Here is a 21,550-nt window from a genome sequence, read left to right on the forward strand (position 1 = left end):
CATATCAGTCTTTTAAAAGTAATTAAGAAAAAGTTGCACAGCTTAATGATATGTACATACATCTCATCCTTGCAAGTTTTGCTTTGATAACATCTGCTAGCTTTTGGAGGAAGGCCAGTTTTAAAGAGTAAAATAAATCAGTCCTAACAATGGGAACATTATTAGCTTCCCAAAAGTTACAAACTCCGTGCCCCACTCCAGCAGAGCATTTCTGTGTGCAAGTCCTGTAAGCATTTTTCAAGTCTGTGAGTTGCCAGATCAGAAACTTCACGTTGAACTAGAATTTATGGTAATGAAGAAACTTTAAAAATACAGTTTATTTATAGTGAGCCAGTTTAAGAACCGCAGCTCAGCGTCCCTGGCAGATTTAGCTGTAGCAGTTGAAGGGGTCACCCCTATCAGCTGTGTGCCCTTTCTCCCTGCTGATATTATCCTACCTCTAAAGAGGCAGCAGAATCAGTAGTGTGTCCTCTCCTCAACCAGTGTGGTTCAGACTGGCGTGACTTCAATGGCCATCAATTTTCACATTAGTACTCCGGGCTGCGAACTGCAGAAGCTCAGGAGTGAACAAACGCATCGGTTGTCCTCCCCCCCCCGCCACTACTATTGTTGTGGTTAATTGCAACAGAAGGGTAGGGTGGACATCTGGGGGAGGAAACTTAAATTGTCTAGGATGAATCACCAGACTTCATGTGAAAAACAGCCGGAGCGTCTTCCTGACAACCAAAGTGTCCCTTCTGCAGCATTCACGTTACTTTGGATTGACAGTTCTCTGGTTTAGGTCATTCTCTCTCTACCCATACTGTGTTTAGCAATCCTCAGATGTAATAAGAGTATCTATAGACGAGAGATAAAAATTAGCAGGGAAAACTTTTGCCTCCAAAATTCAAAAAGATGATAGGTAACTGAATAGAAAAATCTTGGATGTCAGAATTTTTCTTCTTCTCCAAAGAAGTTACATATTAAGAGCCGAGGTCAACAGCCCTCTTAGTACGTATTATTTTATTACATTCTTTGACAAAAATTGACAGCAGTAAAGAACAGCTTGTTCCACAAACCCTGCTCCTCCTCGCCCGCCTGCTGTCAGCATGCTCTTCCCCTTTCCTTATGGCACCGTTTCGCTGCCTTCACCTTGCCTGTCTGTATTTCCTTTGGACCTGCCTCCTCCAGAGCCGGCGTTCCCTGTGGTTTGCTCGGCACCGGCCACTGAATACGCTGGACATCAGGCACCAGGATTTGGCATCAGTGAAACGACTTTACGTTCACTAACTAACCCTGGGACAACCTCTCACTGCCCCAAGGTGTGAAAGGACGGGCAGCCACCAGGCTCTTGACCCACAGCTGTCGGGCTCTGCAGGCTCCGCTTGACTCGCGCTTTTGCTGTTTTGAAAGTCAGCTACTTCTGCTGAGGTTGGCTAAAATGGAAAAAAAAATTTAAAAAAAAAAAAAAAATCCCTTTGCAGGCCACACACGGGTGTGCCAGGGACTATACGTAAGCAACCTGGGCTCCGGGAGGGAGCTTGTCCCCTGTCCCTGCTGCTGCACCGGGGGGGGTCACAGCCACCTGGCGCGACCCTGGCCAGGACCTCGCAGCATCGCTGCTGAGACCCGAGCCTGGGGAGCAGCTACGCGCTGCCACGGCTCACGTCACACCTCCGCTCCCGCGGCGGGAGGACGGCAAAACGCAGAGCAGCGAGGCAGGAGAGAGAAGGGATGCCGAGGGAAAAGGGCTCGCGCTGCCCAGCGCGCAGCGTGGGCGGAACGACAGCTATTGCGAGGCTTCTCAATGGCCCGTTTGGCGTTATTCCCAGGGCTGCTTTTGAATTTAATACCCGCTTCTGGGTATCTGGTAGCAAAAGAAGGTAAAAACATGAGGCTGCAGGTAGGAAGAAGAGAGACAGCAGCACCAGCTCAAGGGAGCATTAAATTCAGATCAATTTTCAAATTTCAGTGTTTAAAAAAACCCACAGACAAAAAAAAACAAACTACAATTTTTCAAAACGGGGAATGCATTTTTCTTTCCTCACGACACAGAAATGGTCATAATATTTGGTAAATACTTCTTTTATTTAATAATTTAAAATGAAAAAGAATGAAAAAAAGCTGACACCTTCAAAATATTTAAAATAAAGTAGTTAAAATACTTTGTCACGTTACCAATGACACGTCATTGCTGTGACACAGAAGTGCTTTTAAAAGAACTGAATAAGAAAATCACTGTTCAGAATTTCAGGCTGGTGTTGCTCAACCTGTCTCTTCTACTTCATCCTTATGACGTTGATGGGAATTTTGCTTTGATTTCAGTGGAGGTGTTGGGATCCTGAGTAGCCCGAAGACAGACTTAAGATTAGGAATTTACCTTTCAGGAGGGATACATTTACAGATGAAACGAGACGTAAAGGAATACTTTGAAAATACTATCACGGTATAAAAGGCTCATGGTCCCAACGACCGCAATGGCAGGAGAACAGAGCCTTTAATTTCCCACCAAAGACTGCCTTGCTTTATGGAGATGGTCTAACGCGTGGCAGTACCCTTTACTCTTATGAACATTGGCTGGTTTTAGAGCAGTTTTCAGCTGATTGAGGAGTTATGTAATTGCACCAATTACATCCAATTACATAATTAGAGTAAATAAGTAATAATATAATTAGGGGCTGTAATTACGTAGTTATGACAGGTAGCACTAATGCTGATAAAATCCATTATGAAACTTGCTAAGAACTATGGACAGGGCATGTGAGAACAAAACTTTTAGGGCTTCGTTTGCTAAAGTCTTTCATTCTTCCAATGGGCAAAATAATTAATTTAATTACTATGCCAATAGCCTTTTATTTTTGCAAATGAATGGATGCACAAATCATAGGCTAATTCATATCTCTGTTTTGCTGCTAAAAATTCAGTAACTAATCATCTACATTTTTTTACTTCCATTTATCTGTTTGCAGCTACCAAAGCTTAGGTGAAATCTGCGTGTACAAATTACACCTCGGAAAAGAGAAGTCTAAAAATTTGGACCTTAACCTTCACTGTTCTAGTTATCGCATTAAACTGTCTCCTCTGACAAATGGACACAAGGAACATTTAAAGATTGTTGTATTGATGTAATACAAGTTATGTGCATCTCTCTGGGTTTACTAGGGATGGTATTTCTGGTCAAATGGGTTAGATAAGAAGTTTTCTTCTGCAGGAATGAAAATTCAATAGGAAAATCATTCATGCAGGTTCTCAGTGCAAATGCAAGGCATGTAGCCAGTTTTTCAAAGTTTCTGACTTTTTGGATATTGTATAATATCTGTCTGACTTCATAAAAGAGGCCTGGATAACAAACAAATAATAAAACTTACTGCCCTGATTTAATATTCATTAATATTTCACCCAATAACTGATGTAAGATAGCATGCAAGAAGAATGGGCATCACTGGAAGATCTGAAGTGCTTTATTCCCACCAACATCTCCATAAAGTAACTGAAAAGCTAGAGGTGTACAAACTGTGTGGTGTTTTACAATACATTTTATGCTTGATGCTTTTTTCTAAAAAGAAAAAAAAAAAACCAAAAAAATAATACCTTGCTTTATGAAAGCTGGATAGCTACCGATTCCTTCTGTCACTGCTCAGAGCAGTATGCTAAGTCCTGAAGCAAATACAGAGCTGCTGGGAAAATCAAAATCACAGGGAACATTAGGAGTCTAGAGGAAGAAAGCAAAAGAAGTCCTCTGCCCCAAGGTCTCTCGAGGCCATACACATGCAAGATAACGGGAATGCCTTGAAACAAGCCACCCCTGGAACAGAAACACAAATCGACTTGGAAACCTGCAAAAATATTGCCTTTGAGTGAGGGGTACGTACAACATCACCTGCAAGTTTCTTTCCCCCTCTTGAACTGGAAAACTGGGAAAGTGAAGTTAAAAGCATAAATAATTCCCATCCCTTTTGGCACCCAGCCTTTCAAATAATATTCCAAAACAAGAAAACCATAGGATTCCCATTTTTTTCCAGTTGTGCTATCAGCAAGCCTTCAAACCAGATGCTTCACTGTTTGCTGGACAAACGATACATAAAAAAGACTGACAGTCATAATATAGACAGTCATATTTTTGGGTCCTGATGGGTCTGAGAAAAGAGACTACCAGAAATTGTAGATGTTTCCCCAGTGCTTGGTCAATACCGATAACCACTCCAATGTTACTTTTTACAATACTTTGCAAGGCAGTAGTAGACAAGTACAAATAATAATTGGTTCCTAACTACAGTTTTAGAGGTAACGATGATGATACTTGGAGGTAAACTCTACTTTCTATTAAAGAAGTTACTGCAGCACACTCCAAAATTTTGACCTATGTGTATCTAAGGATGGATCTGAGCCCTGAAGATTAGATTTGGGTAGAAATTCTCTCGAAGTAATCTGGCTGTGAAAACACAGAATTTGGGTTTGATCCATTAAAGCTACAGAAGCAGCCAGAAAAGGCATACCTAATCATAACAAAAAATAGTAGAGCTAACAGAGCTTTTCCAGAAGCATGATTCATGGAGTTTTTCCAGCCATATTCTGTATCACCTGAAATATAAAAATCTCATTCCACCTTGTCCTCTTCAAAGAAATCAAGAGGCTGCCCTGTTCTTCCACCCACCTCATTTTTATAAATATTTGTTGCATTCCCATACACCCCCAGTGAGCCTCATTCAGCAATGAGTCAGTTCCAGTGGCAAGCCCCAGTTCCCTTGTGAAAGGTTAATTTGAAGTCTGCCTCTCTTGTGCCAGATCCCAACCAGAACGTGGTCTCTTACAGGGACTTGGGCACCTCTCCCGCATCACGAGGACGGTCGCTCAGCTTTCCGTCCATTGCAAAATCTGAATCGGCTTCTCACTCTGCCTTCGGGACAAAAACCATACCTCAGGCTTAATTTCTGCATGGAACGTAGCACATCTCACATGCTACGTTCATTACTATCACGCTGCGTTTGAAGGACACCAAACACGTACGCTACATCAGGTCATACGGCTGACAGCTGCAAAACTACATGCGAGTGTTTTCCTTTTGACTCTTCTTTTGGTCATAAGCAAGCTGTATCTCTAAATCTCTTCTTCCAGTTGAATATCATACTTCCAGAATACTCTACTCTTCCAGTCAGATTATTTTCTTTCATTTCTTAATATTCCTTGCACCATGTGGTACACAGTAATCTCTCTGGCTCTAAGAGAAAGAGTCCTTTTCTGTTCATTTAAGCAGTTCCAATTGCTCCTGCTACGCAGCACTAGTATTTCTGCAGCACACCTTCCCTAGATTTTGTACTGGGGAATTTCAACTACACAAAGATACAATTACTAATCCCACGCCAGCCACTTATAGTTTGTTCAAACATTTGTTTCTTACCCCCCCCCCCCCCCCATTCCATTCTTACTTCTATTCCATGTAAGCTTTACACTTCTAGGTCCATATGTACCTCTCCCATCATCCAGAACAACCATTAACTTTACATATACCAATGGAAAAATCGAGCCTTCCTTCAGAGGGCTTAATACTCCCAAAATTGGGATTACTAACTAACCACTTAAACCACCAACATTCTGCCACAGAGGAACAGGGGCTTTGAGAAATCAGTTCAGTGCTTGAGGTCACATGTGTTTTGGTGCTTTTCTGTTAATATTTTAGATACTCAAACAGGAGTTCCCACCATTAATGCAAACGTAAAATACATTAGTGAATTACATCAAAGTCAAACCACTGCTGCCACAGGATGAATAGACTTACTATGAATATTAATGCATCCCTTGGAATTAAACATGAATACTTAACATACATGCAAAGTTTAAAATCATACAAACATCGTAAGGAGAGGAAGAGGAGTGGAGAAGGAACAGACGAATAAGACAAGCCCTAGCGTCTGGAAACGTTATTGATTCCACAAATTAAAGTGCATTTCTGAGATAAGCTAAAATATTTTCATGTGTATGATGACAACGTGCCACTATGAATAATTTCTTGTAATGGAACAGAGGATACAAGCATCTGTTTTAGTTTTCCTATCTCGCCCATCATACTGCAGAAGTACAGACCCATTACTGCTTGACAGTATAAACGCCCTGAGCCGGGCAATGAGATTGACGGTTCCAAATTTCCATGGACGTAGGCTGTTCCTCTGTACCGGAGCACTGCACTCCCATCGCCTGCCACACCACCTTCCCATGTCAGGGCAACAACACTTGGAAAAGCTCCAATTCATCGCAGCATTCAAGCACACACCCCTGTCTAAACATGAGCCGTTCCACTAATGTGAGTTCTTCAAGGTAAAGCTCTGCGTAAGCCTGTGCAGTGGGTGGGAGTCGTCTCCTCTAGCTTGAGCCAGCTCCCAATTAGGCATCTTGTCTAAACTAATCATTTAGGCTCTCAATGGAGTGAGAAAAGCAATGCCAGGGTGAGTCACCTCAGCTATCCTAGGCACCTGCCTTAAGGCAGGATAAATAACCCAGCTTTCTGCACTGACAGGGCAGGGAGCTGGGATCGATTTAAACCAGGTGCCTGACTTGAAGACAGCTGAAGTTAAAGGAGAAGAATCTGCCCCTTAGCTAAAGTGAGGACTAAAAGGGCACCCAGCACTTCACTAGTGAGGCTGGGTAGTATGTATAATCAAAGGCTCGATGAAGGATAACAGAGCAGATACTCTCAATACGAAATGCGGCTCCAGAAATGCATAAACAGCAAAGCCTGGTGCGCATTTGGTTACACCCTCCTCTGGGATTCAGACATACGCCAGCTCTGCAACCACAGACCCTGGCACAGGCCCTGAGCAGTGCAATACCTGCCAGGAAGTCCATGGGAAGAAAATGCTGCACCAGAATATCCCAACAGGTAGGAAGACTTCCTCAAAAATGAAGCCCCAAGCCACGCAGCCTTGATAATCCATCCCTCTCTCTCACCAGAAGGAACCCTCTTTGGCAGCAGGCTGGAAATGAAATGTAATCGACTATCTCTCTGCCCCAGTGTCATCAAATTTCTCTCTCTGAATCCAAGTCATACTCTCACTGCTTCACGAGGCAGTTTCTGTAGCTCTTCAAATCCCTGCAGCCTCTTGGTCTTTTCAATCGCTTGTTCAGAGCAGTCGTAGGAGAAAAGCACTAGCCCTCGACGCTGACCCTGCGTTTCACTGTTCAGCAGGAGACGTTATTTTTCTGGACAGCAGCCCAGAGATACTGGACAAAGCTGGAGCAGCAGCAGATGTTATGATGCATGCTCTTCTGCCCCTGCTTTGGCTAATGAGGCAGCAGAACCCACAGAGCATGAGAGCACGAACGCCAAACCGGAGACTGTGGCCTGTGCCTTCATCTTTTTCATTACGTTTAAGACTGGGCTTTGCTGCAGACTGTCTAAGACACACGAAAAGATCCTTAAAAATACAGATCGATGCCTCCTATTGTTCAGAGAGAGGGAAAAAGAAAGATATTCTCTGCTCTAGCTGCAAGGAGCATCTCTCAGTTGCATAAAGCACGTGCCCAAATTGACTTACCACAATCATTTGCGCCACGTAGCTCTCCGGGCCAGTGTATTCAGTTGGATCTTTGACTTTGACAAGAACTATAAAGTACAAATAATGCCACATGTTGTGTTCTGACTTTATATGCTCCTCAAACGAAACGGTCTTGTTATCAAATTTGTCTCTCTCCAGTCCTGCAAAAAGACATGAATGTAATGCAAAAAAATAAACTTCAACATAAAAATACCCAGATCTGTTAAGTATGTTAGAGAAAGGAACCTAACTTAATTTAAAGGATCATAAATTTGAAGGATCTTAATTTAAAAGCTGTAACTGCATACAGTACTGCCAGGCAAGAAATACCAGGCCAGAAGGCATTCCTGACAGAATTCTTTCAGCGCAGCGCTTATTCTCTTTTGCGATATTTCCTCTTAATAACAATAACAATATAATAAATATGTTACAGTTTTACAGTGCCTTCTGCGCTGAGGGCTATAAAGTGCTTCACAAGTGTTGGCTCTGCTTCCGTCTAGATGTATACTGGTAAGCGCACAGCGTGCAATCTAGGTCCTGATCTTGTAAGATTTATGCACACGTTTAGCATCAAGCACGTGAATAGTCCCACTTAAGCTGTGGTGGGATTGTTTGTGCGCTTAAACCTAGCAGCGAGGGTGACACTCTGCAACTTTGTAGTCACACAGTCTTTACAGAGCTGCAGTCGTAAGAATTTTTTATGACTTTTTTTTCAAATCTCTGAAGAATACCACAGTGAGGAAGGACAGGATTCACAAGCGTTTCCCTCACTCAGTGTTACAGCTTTCCTCCCTGGATCTCTTGTGGAGCCTTCCACAGACACTAAAGCCGTTGTGCTCTGCACAGCATTCATCCTTGTCAGTACAACCATGGAAACAACACCCAGCCTACAAAAAAAAGAAGGTATTTCTAACGTCCCCTAAGCGACTGAAGGTCTGCTCCTCTTTGTAAGCACACCTCAAAATAAGCGCGAGTTATCTGCGGGGATGATTTTCATTTAATTCTTTTGTTCCCTGTTTCATAGCACCTTCTGAAACAGGCGGATTTTGCCGTTGTTACCCTTCTGGAATGCACTGTGCTGTGAAATAGCAAGCTGTACTTTCATCTGCATCACGCTTTGTGAAATAAAGTCAGCAGCTGCACCATCTCCATTAGTGGTGGTGATGTGAGTGTGAGACACGGCTCTTCTCCCTCAGATCCTGGGTGGAGACTGTGAAGCCACCTCTTAGCAAAGCTAGCTTTTGACTCCTAAACCAAATCTTTTTCCTACTGAGAGGGAATAAATTTGGAACCAAACTCTGACGTTTTTACAGACTTTGGAAGATAACCACCCCTTAGGTTCATGTGTTATTTACTGAGGAATAGTTCGTTTTACTCCTTTACCCATCAAATGTCTCAATAGCTCAGTAACACCTACCACAGATGAAACAGGTTGTCTTTAGTATTTCCTCCTTTTTCTGCTTTTCACTCCTGAGATCAGCAAATGTATCAATGATGACTCCAAAGATTAGGTTTAGAACAATAATTATCACAATGAAGTAAAACAGAAGATCGTAAACAACTCGTGCAGCAAACAAGGGCTCCTGAAACAATAATAAGGTTGCAGTAAGATACAAAAATAGCACACTTCTGAAATATTAAACATTTTCATGTTAGCTCAAGCAAAGCTACACATCTTTCTATTCATATGCCAAATTCTGCTAGTCTTACTCAGAGAGGGACTACCTATGTGGCTAAGATTTGGCTTCATGTGCTTTATCGCTTTGGGACTCCTGTTGTCCTTTGCGTGGTTTCACACAGCACGAAGAAGAGACCAGCGTGCGTACTGGATGCAGTGTAGATGCATTAGTGTAGTGCTCGACTGAAGATAATTACTATGCCAGTATGGAAACAGGGAGATGCAGTTTCTAGTACCCACTGACAGCAATGATAACTCTTCTTAATACTGCCTTGTGGCATGCAGGGATATGCTTACAGTATGTCTTTGTGGAATACTCCAGACCGAAGCCAAGTTTGCACACCAAACAACTGGAAACCAGGGGAGCATGCCTGCGCCATGCCAAGCTCAGGCTGCTATACTCCGTGCCCAAGCAGGGCATGTTGACGGTTTTAGCACTGCGCTAATGCAGTCATATGGCCGTAAGCTGGCTCAGAGTGGGCAGACCGAGCTCGTGTCTTTTGGGAACACAACATGCACATGCACGCACGCATACATACGCACAGGCACGCACACACACATGAAGCGCTCATATTCCCCATTTCATCATACTCTCGTTTTTACATCATAACTACTTTCCTTCTTGCAAAGGCTGGACTTGACTCCCATTGACACCGCTAAAAATTGCAAAGTTGTTCTGTGGCAAACAGGAGACAACACTCAGTGTAAGGAGGAGGAACATAAAACCCATGTCCTTTTTTTTACCATGGCACTGAATTGGAAGTCACTGATTTTCTGAGTTTTCCACACATTCATTGGGATAATAGTGCTACCCTTTGTAAAGTGCTTTAATGTAGTTAGCGTTAAATAGCTGCTAGGTGGCAAGGGTAATTTTCAAAGTCTGTATGTGTTTACAGACTTCATGAGGATGGTCTATGGTTCCTGCAGAACCTCCTAGTCTATGAGCTAGGACCTAGATTCCTACTACCAGCATAAGGAGCTCTTCCATCCAGATCTGAGTTATTTGTCTCTGGACTCTTACAAGACCTGCTGAGATCCTACTTGTGAATTTAATTCTTGTGTTATGGTGTGGGTCACCAAGCAAAGTGCTGCTAGATTGCCTTTATTGATGATGTTCTTTTTAAACTTAAATAGAAATGCAGAAAAACACCCAAATAATATTAGCCCTTAAATGAATTGATTTTTGGAAGAAAATTCTGGAAGAGGACGTATATCACGATATATGAAATTCTGTTTTGACTTCAATGGTAGTTAAGTACAAGTAAACAACAGGACCTATTCCAGGGCAGATGCCATGCTGAATTTCAGCTAAAAATACCCCTTATGTACTGCAGTGGAGAGTCTTGATATATACTCATCAATCAGTCAATCCCTTTCAAAAGTTTGCATTTATAATTCCTAGTGTAACGGAAGAGTGATCCAATCCAGTAACACTTCTTAGCAGTGCTTGGAAGGTTACAATACGCTCCAGTTTTCCAGAAGCGGTAAACTACTACCTAGAGTTCCTGTCACTCTTCCCATTAAATATTCCATCTGGGACATAAAAGTTACAAAGATAAATCAATTGCGTGACGTTAGAGCAGACTACGTACAAACAGCGCCTATAATCGCCAAAAACTGCCTTTGGCATTCATGAGATGCACAGGGAGTAATGCATTTCCTCAGCCAAAACACTTACATCTTTGGAAGGCTTTCTGAGCACGTCTCCCACACCACCACCATTCCGCAGGCCTTGGTTTAATACGGTCACAATGCACATGAGCAGGGTGTCACAGGTCCTTTCTAATCCATCCTCCTCCTCATCGCCTGCAAACGGGAGGAGAGCAGCAACTTTAGGAACCACAGCATCAAACGATCACTCATCAAACAAAGCCACAATTCTGTATTAGAGAAAGCAACTGCAATACACATCTGCCTTTCATATTCTTCAGCTAGAATTTCACTGATCATCCCTACCTATTTGCACATCGCTGCTGGTGACATACTTAGGCACATCACGCTTACTTAGCCTGGAGAGAGAGAAAATCCTGAGCAGTTCTCCCACCAGTAACTCTGTTAATGACCCAGAGCTGCCATCTCTATTCACGGGAGTACCCCTTTTCCTTGGAAGCACTCCCACTGCTTTCAGTACGACTGCTTTTTCAGCGGGCCTCCTAAGCGCGCAGCTGACACATACAGGAGAAGCAATATAAACACAGAATTAGAAGCACATTCGTAAAGGGATTGTCTTCCTGTGAAATCATTCCTCTACCTACTCATGTACAAGCCAAGTCATGTTAGCATTTCAAATCATTAAGGAGGGGCTGGCTTTTACACGAGTAAATCTGTCCATGATCTTTCCACTAGCACACATGCCCAAGCGCAGGTCTGATATACAATAAATGAAAGACTCTCCCTGACCTCAGCTTGAAAACTTGGATTCTATTCTTATCTCTGCTGCAGAGCTGCCGCGTGGTTTTGGCCGAGCCACAGAGGGTACTATTGTGCAGGAGATATTTGAACGTGCAGAGGAGCTGGGATGGAACACCAGTCCCCGGGGGGACTTTGTCCGCCCCGGCCAGAATTCCTCCCACCACGCACTCACCCCATGCTGTGGCTGCATCGACAGCCGCCTTTTGAAGAGCCCTGCTTGAGCCGCTCCCTGCGTCCTGCTGGCTCGCACTGAAGGGTCAGGACTGTGACTGCCGTTTCTCCTGCCTTCCTCTCTCTTTAGGGATATGTTTGCTTAAGCGGCGAAGGCAGCAATTCTCACTCGGTTTGCTTCGTGTGCTTATTGTAACATAGTTTAATAAATAACAACATCCTGCTGCGATAGTTAACTGAAACAGCATATTTAACAGCCCCAAACCACCACATCTGGGGCACTGAGATAGACTTTGATAAATTGAATTGACTGAAAGCGCTCACATTACAGACGAGCAATTTGGATTTAAAACATGGGTTCCCAAATTGCAGTGTATGCATCACGATTAGTATTTGCAGAACGGGTCTGGTACCTGCTGCCTTTGCCACCACTGCTTTTGCTACGCAAGCAAATGAAATGAGAAAGAACTCCTGATTTAAGGAACTCTTGAGTAAAAAGAAAAGCAAAAGCAGACATCAGGATAGACTTCCCTGCTAAACTATATGGTTGTTACACCCACTACTGCCACTAATAACTTCAGATTTTTTTTTAAAAAAAATGCTTAAATATTGGAACTAAAAGGATTGAAACAATAAAACCTTTTTTTCTCTGTCACTTCTGGAAATTTTTTACTAGCATTGCAATCTTAGTCATATCAATTAATCTCCTCTGCTTTTGTACCCTGCTTTTATTTCCTCATCCAAACATTACTCCATCAATTTTTTTGGAGCTTATAGCTGTGCTTCAGAAGATGACTATCCACAAGATAAATTAAAAACCTTTATACAAGCCATAGGTTCTGTTTCTTTTAGGCAACTACGAACAAGATTTTTACTAATCACAAGACCAGGGTCAGGTGCTGGAAAGAGCAGATGGTCAGATTCTGGTGAACGGTGAGGATAAACCAGGGCTGCAAACAGGAAGCTGCCACACCAGACAGAGTCATCTGCTCGAAAAGCTAACTCACAACTCTGCATGTCCACCAAGATGCAAATTCAGAGCAAGCCCAGACACAAGATACCACTCATCAGCTGACTGGCACATCTTACAACACAGAGAATCAGCATCCCATGCTGCACCCAGAAGAGCAAGTTCAGGTTGCTCTTTGCCAGAGAATCAGACAGCAGGCAGCCTGAAGTTGGCAGAAACCTCCAGTGCAGTAACGTAGGCTGTGGGGAGTGTACAGACATCCGTACGTCTACTCTACTTCCACTCTCAGGCATCGAGCAACACGAGCTGCTTTCAACCTGTGAGCCGGATAACCCTACGGGCACATGTTCTGCCCCAGCGGGTTTGCCCTGGTGCTCAGCAGTGCTCACAGCCCAGACTCAGCCCCTGTTGACACAGACTATGCCCATACTACCAAAAGGAGTGGATTTGTAGAGCGACATGTTGCTAAGGACCCAATGTCGACACTAATCGAGGTTCAGGGCGTTTTATTTGCAACCAGCTCCAGCCTGGTGAGTGGCCCATTAGTGGCTAGACAGCATTAGGTAGGCCATCTTCTGATTAAGTTTAATTCAAAGGTAAGGCAGGTTAAGCACTAAGACCACCCCACAATGTTCATCACAGGATAATAAGTGGGATTATAGGAAGAGTTACTTCAAAGATCCTCATCCGATGGCCCCCAGCTACCCGGCTTCTGGGCCTGATCTCCAACAGAAGCACAGGTAGGGGAGACACACGAGTGTCTACATGGATCTAGCTGAGCTTGCACAGAGCAGTACGAGACCTGGGAGTGGAATGAGTCGTTGAAAATCTCCCCTTTTACAGATATCTGTGCGCCTTTCTAGCACAGGTCTTTATGTGCTACAGAGCGCAAAGAGCCACGCACTGTAGGATGTGAAGTTCCTTTAAGTGATTAAGCGTTTCACCAGGCAAAGACTCAAGTGATATGGAAATGCCTTTGGAATGAAGAGTGGGAGACTCTGAGGGAGATGAGACAAAATATTTTTGTGCTGACAGCTCAGTGCAGCAGTGAGGAAGCAGGCTGTAGACAGAGGACGCTCTCTGAGCAGAACAGACTGGCTCCCAAGTTGACTCCTCAGCAAGATGGGCAATGACTGAGCACATGTTCAACCAGTGAAATTCACGGTAGAAGCACAATCTCACCAGAACAAATGATTAGCGCTGATCAGATATGCAAAGCAATGTATTTATGTCTCCACTCTGGACCTGAGATGCCATTAAGAACATTTGATGTTTCCTACAGACAGCTGTGGACTTCATGCTGCTATAATGTGAATCCCACCAAATCTCAGGCTGAACTGCCTTTGAATTCCACTGCACTCATGTTTCCACCAGAAGAGAAATCTGCCCCAGGAGAAGACTGAAGGCAGAGCACTACTTTTTGACTGGTGATTCACTGGCGAAGATGAGCATAACTGTTCTTGCTGAATATTGTTTTTTAATGTTACTGGATTAATAAAACTTCTCCAAGATTAAGTGACAGTGCACTTAGATGTTTTGTATAGCCCCTTTCATTATTGTTTAATTTCAAAGAAACAGTATCCAAACAATAAGAAATGTGAGATTTCTGTCATTGAAAGAGCTCGGCAAAAGCCACACTGCATCTCGTCTGAGTGATTGATTACCCTTTGAATGCAGCAGCTTTGCCAATAGCTCTTAGATTGTTTTCTCTGTCTAGTCAGACAGCTTCCCATGTTGTTTATGAGGCCTGTTTACACACCAGCTGGGGAGAAAAAGCCTTCTTTTACAGCCCTCTCCCTGACACCCTTGATCTTAAAAACTCAAAAATTAGTAGTGGAAGAATAAAGCATGTGAAACAACATTATACTGGCACACAGGATAGGAAGGGACCACTTATGTCCTCAGTTTCAGCCCCCAGCAACCACAGTCAACTGTGGCAGTGAATATTTTAAGCCTGTAGACCATCTACTGGGCAACCCCCACACTGCAAAGGCCACAACACGCTAAAACAAACTTAATGCCTGCAGTGAAAGGCCAACCAACCACCACAACTGGACTGTGCCACAGGAAGAGAGTAGGACAGATGGAGTAGCACCACCACCAAAGGTCCCTGTCTAGCAGTGCATTTGGCCAACAAAACTCCTGACCAACCCTGTAGCCTCAAACTACCGATGAGGGCAAAGCACTCTGCTTAATCTAATAAAAATTCCTTCCTGACCCAATATCTGGTAACTGGTATCTGGTAACTGTCCCAGCAGGACACACCGGTCAGACCTTTTATTTTAAGTCAGACCTTTTATTTTAACTGAGCATATTTAAAGTTGACAGAGTCCTTCTGACATATAGATCAGATTCATAATTCAGGTATCAAAGTAAAACCAGGTGCACTCATCTGCTGAACCAAGCTCTTCACTTGCCACAAGCACAAAGCAACACAACCTGGCTATCGCAAGAAAGGCTCACAACAAGTCTGCGTTGCCTTGCATTTGCCACAAGCTAAGAACGCAGAGACCGACTGCTGCCTCTGCTTAGCTGAGCCACGGTAACTCGTTAAGACATAGTAACTTGATCCCGGATTGGGGCTCTCAGGTCTTCCGGCTACACTGCAGCCTTGGCCTAGAAGCACGTAAAAAGTATACACAAAAGCTTGCCGATATATGCTATGCCATTAAAATCAACTCTTGTTGCCCTAAATGGATCTAATAGCGGCTCAGTGTGTGCAGGTGAGGATGCTACAGATAAGCAGCAAGCTTTTTTCTCTCAGCAGTGTCATCTGGAAAGAAGCGACCTGTACCTTAAAGCATAATGATTCAGCAAGCTCTTTTAGTAACAAAATTAATGTCAATGCAATTGGAAATCACATGTGGGAAGCACTCGCATTAAAAGCAAGCTGCCAACCAAGCTCCAAGCCTTGGGGAAGCTGAGCGCTTCTGACTTACAATAACAATCATTGCTTCTCGTACTAGCAAAAGTCTCCGCAATAACAACACACAAATCACTCAGTTCTAATTGATCATCAGTTTTGGGGAACGCTTGTACTAACCTGGGTTAATAATGGGGATGCTTGTGGAACAGTTCTCTTTTGCACAGGCGCCCACCATTGATGTGAGGGTTGTAGTGGGGACTTCACCAATACCTGTGTAAAAAGCGGGATTTGGACAAAAAGACAGATACTGCATTGGTAAAAAGTTTTAAATCGTTATTTTCTAAAAGTGAATCACTGATCTGAAAAGTTGAGAAGAAAAAGCAGAACAAATTATACTGCCAGTTCCTCCTTCCTCAAACAGTCTGCCTCAACAGCTCAAAGCAATCACAAGGAACAAAAACACAGTTTTATATTTACTGTATATCACAGCTATTCCCATTTCATCTCCTGAAATTAATGAATCTACATCAAATGCTGCTACTTCTGGTTAGAACAAAATATATTCAAAGCAAGAAACAACTGTCAGATATGAAAATATTGTCAGTTTTAAAACCATTAGATAAATTATTCACAAAAGCTGACAAGAAGGACACCAAGCTGATGTTCAGTTACCCTGAATGTAGAATATTTAAGGGTTTTCAAGGATTATAACACAGTTTGGTACTCATTTGTAAATATGTATGGGTTTGTGTAAAACACTAATTTAACATTCCCAAAGTGGGTAAATGTGTACATCAGCTTGATTTTATCAAACCAATTTCATCTTGTGCTTCTTCAACAATTTTCTGCATTTCAAATCAGAGATACAAAAAGGTTTAAGGAGAAAAAAATGAAGGTGAAATCATACAACCAAAGTAGCAGCCTAAGACAATCTGTGTAACACAGAAAACATCCGCTCTGACTTTCTCTTTGTGCCACTTTATAAAGAAAAAATTTAAAGCACTTGTCTTGGGATGCATAATGTTCCATCAGTATATAGTCAGCATATTTTCTTGATGAGATTTTGATCAGGAATGGCAACGTATAAAGCCAGCAAGAATATACCCACACCACAAAAGTCTGCCAAGAACCCAAGAGAAGAAACACAAACACACAAGAACCGCTGCACTGGACCAGCCCAGAGCTGCGTGTAGCCTCGCATCCAGTCTTCTACAATGGCCACAATTATCTTTCAAAGTAAAACTTTGGATCGTAAATTCTGTCCCAAAAATGAATGGTAAGTCCCATGTAAGCCAATATAGCCCTTTTAAGATTATCGGTGGCAAAAAGCAAGGTGTGTTAAAGAAATCCAGCGAGTTCCTTTGTTTTCATATGGTATCAAAACAGCTACAGGAGTACACCGTGCCCATGAGTCTTGAATGAGCTTTGCCTTGTTTGTGTGCTTTAGGTCTTGAAATAACAAATTCAGGAAAAACCTGGCAAACAGCGCAGACAGTCCAGGGAGAACCCCACTAGTTGTTCTGTGCTTATGTACAGGTCTGAAGAGCTCAGCATTTGGGAATATCGTGCCTCTGTGAATTAAGTCACAAGCTATCCTCAGGTAACTTCTAAGCAGACAGTTACTTCTCTGCCCATGCTCCCAGCAGGCTGGTTGGCAGCATATACAAAGATCTCAACAGACCAGACCTGGCTTTTTTTATTAGCAAAGCAAGTCTGTAACTCTGTATCCACACTGGTAAAATCTCTCATTCCAGAAAGGTGAAATCCTAATCTTTTTAAAACTGGTTAAAAATCTCCCAATGACTTTACTAAGCCAGGATTTTACACTAATGGTGATGTTTGTGAAATACATACTGAATTTAAAAGATGCTCCAGGAAATCCCCTATCAGCAGAAGTGTGAATTCTGTAATAAATTTCTGCTGGATAAAGCTTAAAAAATAATCAAATGAATACATCTACTGAACATGTTAAGATCACGGGCCTCATGCAGTACACAGAAAATACTATGACCTGCTTTTAAGGTGGGATGAGAAACAATAGAATCCACTTTGAGTTACTCTTCCAAATATTTCATAAATTTAGACTTTTTTTTAATTTTAGCATGAGTTAGAAAAGAAAATGTAATAAATCAACTGTGAGTGTTAGATTTTCGTATTTCAACAGATAAACCTAGTCTAAAACAACCCTACACATTAAATTTTACCGAGAGATTTAATTTAGTCCTAAGGTATAACGGAGTTAGTTCTGCTCCAACAGATACAAATAAAAAAAATAAACTTCCTTGGAGGAAAGTTAGGTTAGACCACAGAAAAGGTATATGTCGGAAGCAAATTTTAATAGAAAAAACCAATACCTGCAGCAGGGGTCCTGATTTTCAACCTGTCGACCTCCATGATAAAGTCATCTTTCAAGAAGAGGAACCCAATGATGGAGAAGAGATAAACTAGGATGAGTGCTAGCACCGCAGTGAGGATAATGGAACGACCGTTCCGGGTAACACTTTTTATCACATTTAGCAATGTCTCTTCTCTGTACACCAGATCAAACAGCTGGGAAAAGCAAAGAGTACAGGCAGAATGAATACAAATGAGGCAATATATGGATGCTACATAGGAAAGCAATCTGAACTTCCAAAACACGCATCTAGCCACATTCTAAATTCTCAGCTTCATAAACACACAATTCACATTGATTTCAGTGGGAGCTGGGCATGCTTATAGGAGGAATTTAGCTCTGAACTTTAAATTTTAAGACAGATGATAGCAAAATCCAAAGCTGCAAAGCATACATTATATATGAACCCGATCCAGACGTGGCTAATGGTTACCAACAAGATTCGTTGTCTCCCCATGTTCAAAACCAGCCTAGATTAAAATTAAAACCCAATGTCTTCATACTATGGATCTACATCTACAAATTAATTTTTCATGTTATCTCCCATCTGATAAACACGCATGGGTTGCAACTAAAAAAATGCACTCATGCATGCAAGTAATTACACGTCTGTAAACTGTTTGAGCTCATGGCATCATTTAAAAGTCACTCGCATGCACAACAAGGATTAGGGCCATCTCTTTTTTTAGGACAAAGTTACATTTATTGCACTGTTTGTATAAAACTGGAAACTTCTATTCTTCTTTACCCTGCACTATATGCTTTCCTGGTATTTAACTTTAAAGAAAAGTATACATTAAGATAATACTGCTTTAAATGTCAAAGGCCTAAAATAGCAATTAAACATGCTAAGAGCTTCTCAAGAAACTATAGCTTTTTTTTTCTTTTGCAATTCTATTGATGTTCCATAGTGCTTTGGACCTTATCTATAATGTATGTATTTCCACTTCAAAACACACAGATTACAGATATAAAGTGACACACTATGATTTATCAAAATGGTCCACAGACGAAGGTATTAGTCACAACTCACAAGATCTGAAATCCACGGCCTTGTGAAAGGATTAATAATAAAGGAAGAAAGAGGAATGACAGTTATCATTCATTCTGTACAAGAAAAAGCTTAAAATGAGGAACAGTATTTCCAAACCTAACACCTGGAAGTAACTTGGGAATGTGAACAATTGTAACATCCATGAATCACGGAGATTTGTCAATAGCAGTCACTGAAAAAAGTAAGTACATAAAGTGTTTCTTAATTTACTTTGGAAAGTATTTTTTTTAATTCACTTTGGAAAGTATTTTAAGGCGGAGATCACCTTACTCATTGAAAGGATAACAGATAATTTGCTGTGCATTTTTTAAGCAGGAGAGTAACATCCATTTGCAAAGTGTCCTGCAGCTACAGCCACAAAATCTTGGTTCCTTTGAAATCTGCCCAAACTCTGAAGCTGACTTTAACATCAAGATCTGGAAAACCTGACTTCAACAGGAGCTCTAGTAGAGTGAGGACTGAACCCCTGAAATTTTTAGCATGCTTAACACACTTCTGAGAAGTGCTGGGAGGGAGCTCACCACTCTTCAGGAAACAGAAAAATACGACAACAGGAAAGTGAACCCATGTAAATGACCACAATTTAGCCACTCTCCCTACAAGTTTCACGTGTTCCTGTATGAAGCAAAAGGATTAGAAAACAAGAGCAGTGAAACACCTTTTACTGCTATTCAGCATGAAGGGAGCAGTTAGCCGAGTTTAGCATAATTTTGTATGATTCATTTTCATTGCACCTGTATCATATTATAAAAAGGCATTCCATCTGGGTAATGGCAACAAAAGAAAATGAAGTGGGATACATTTAAAGTGATGAATCTTCCTGCTACACCAGAGGCATGCTGGCCCTATTTCCCAAGTAATTTTTTTTTTTTAATTTATTTCATTAGCGCTGCAAGATGAACTGAGGAATAGGATCTTTTGGTATAGATATGATGCACACACCAGTGGACAACTCCTGTCCCAAAGAGATTATGACTGACACAAGATACAGGAACAATGTACACATAATATATGTATGCTGGGGAGGGGTGGGAGAAAGGCGTGGGCTGTATGATGGTCTGAAAAGAAAGGGGCAAACTTTTAACTCTAAAACAGATAAAATAAGTCCTAACAGAAACAGGTTCTAATGAGAACAGCAGCTCCTAAGGGGCAGCAACATGACGGCATGCTAAAAATACACATGATTTGGCTTGATTGTCAGGAAGAAATTGAAGACAGCTGCATGTGTAACGGTATTTTCTATTTTTGCAAAGTTTTCCCCTCCACAGAAGCACATACTTACCAGGAAACTGTAGAAGAATTCGTGCACACAGAGGCCCAGCATGCAGACGAGGACATATGCTACGTGATAGAGAAAAGCCATGTCCATGATGACTGCTCTGTAGCCACGGGTAAAAGTTCCACGGTTCCCAACAAAGCTCACCAGAAACACTATTTTGTTACAAAGCTGTGGGAGGGGTAACAAAGGCATCAGAAAAATCCTGTTATTTGTTGTTTGCATTGCTGCAACGTGCAAAACAGTCTAGATAGGTTGCTTTGAGTAAATGCTCAACTTTTAGATAGCTGGAGTGAGACGAGAGAAATCCAGCTCCCAAGGCACACCGGGAACGAGCTCATGAGAGTAAGTGGAAGAGCATCACCCCTCTAACACTGCACTGTGCCTCATTACATTGTGATTTATTTCTATAACATTAGTGAGTAGGTAGGATTAATGTCATAAGGCATTAAAAACACAACTGGGGAGTGAATTCCTAACAGTTTTGAGTTTAGACCAAGACCACGTAAGAGCAGCTGGGCATGCTACTACAAAGAGAACAATAGTAACACAACAGAAAGTGTGTGGGGTGTGTGTGAGATCTACCATTTCCTTCAGATCACACGTCTTTCTATATAAAATCCCTAGAAGAAATTACTGGGGGCATTTTTGAAGTATACAGTTTAAGCAACAGCATCAGATTCTCCATTGCTCCTGAGCTTTGCCTAACCTCATCTGTTTGGCAGTCCAGGACAAGGAACGAGGACTCAACATGTTTCTTTTCCTTCACAAATTTGACATAGGCAAGCACTGCTTACTTTCCTTTACTTTTGACTGTATGTCTGGGTAGTTTTAATTATGTGAAATTCTCGCAGAATTGGTGGCAAATAGCCCAATACTTTGCCGCCTGGTGCTAAGGTGAATTAGAGCTGTAGCAGTCAGGCAGAAATCTAAATAGATGACTTGTGAGCGTGACTGTATATCTTACCGGGCTCAGAAAACATGCAAACTTACTCATGTCTAAGTTAAGAGATCTGGAAAAGGGCTGAGAGAATTTTTAACTTTGAAAAGTTTTTTCTTCTCGAAAATATATTTAAGCTCGCAGAAGCACCTCACAAATTTTTGTCAGTGTCAGTTTTGCTGAGCTTATTGATATATTTGGTATGTGTATTGGTATTACTCTTTTAATGCCAGAAACTAAATTTGATTCCCCTGATTGAGCAATATTTCTTTAAATTTCA

The 21,550-nt window shown here is 41.9% G+C and overlaps 1 protein-coding gene across 1 annotated transcript in view; it reads right to left on the reverse strand.

Annotated features, from left to right (window-relative positions):
* ITPR2 (inositol 1,4,5-trisphosphate receptor type 2) overlaps window positions 1-21,550 on the reverse strand; it is a 261,890-nt gene that overhangs the window by 15,852 nt on the left and 224,488 nt on the right. The window contains exons 50-55 of the mRNA XM_075759160.1: window positions 20,337-20,501; window positions 17,960-18,155; window positions 15,783-15,875; window positions 10,865-10,992; window positions 8,926-9,091; window positions 7,509-7,669 (exon numbers count right to left, since the gene is read on the reverse strand). Coding sequence (XP_075615275.1) covers window positions 7,509-7,669; window positions 8,926-9,091; window positions 10,865-10,992; window positions 15,783-15,875; window positions 17,960-18,155; window positions 20,337-20,501 — 909 coding nt within the window. The remainder of the gene's footprint in view (window positions 1-7,508; window positions 7,670-8,925; window positions 9,092-10,864; window positions 10,993-15,782; window positions 15,876-17,959; window positions 18,156-20,336; window positions 20,502-21,550) is intronic.

The sequence above is a fragment of the Balearica regulorum genome, chromosome 1, assembly GCF_011004875.1.
Source record: "Balearica regulorum gibbericeps isolate bBalReg1 chromosome 1, bBalReg1.pri, whole genome shotgun sequence".
Lineage (NCBI taxonomy): Eukaryota > Metazoa > Chordata > Aves > Gruiformes > Gruidae > Balearica > Balearica regulorum.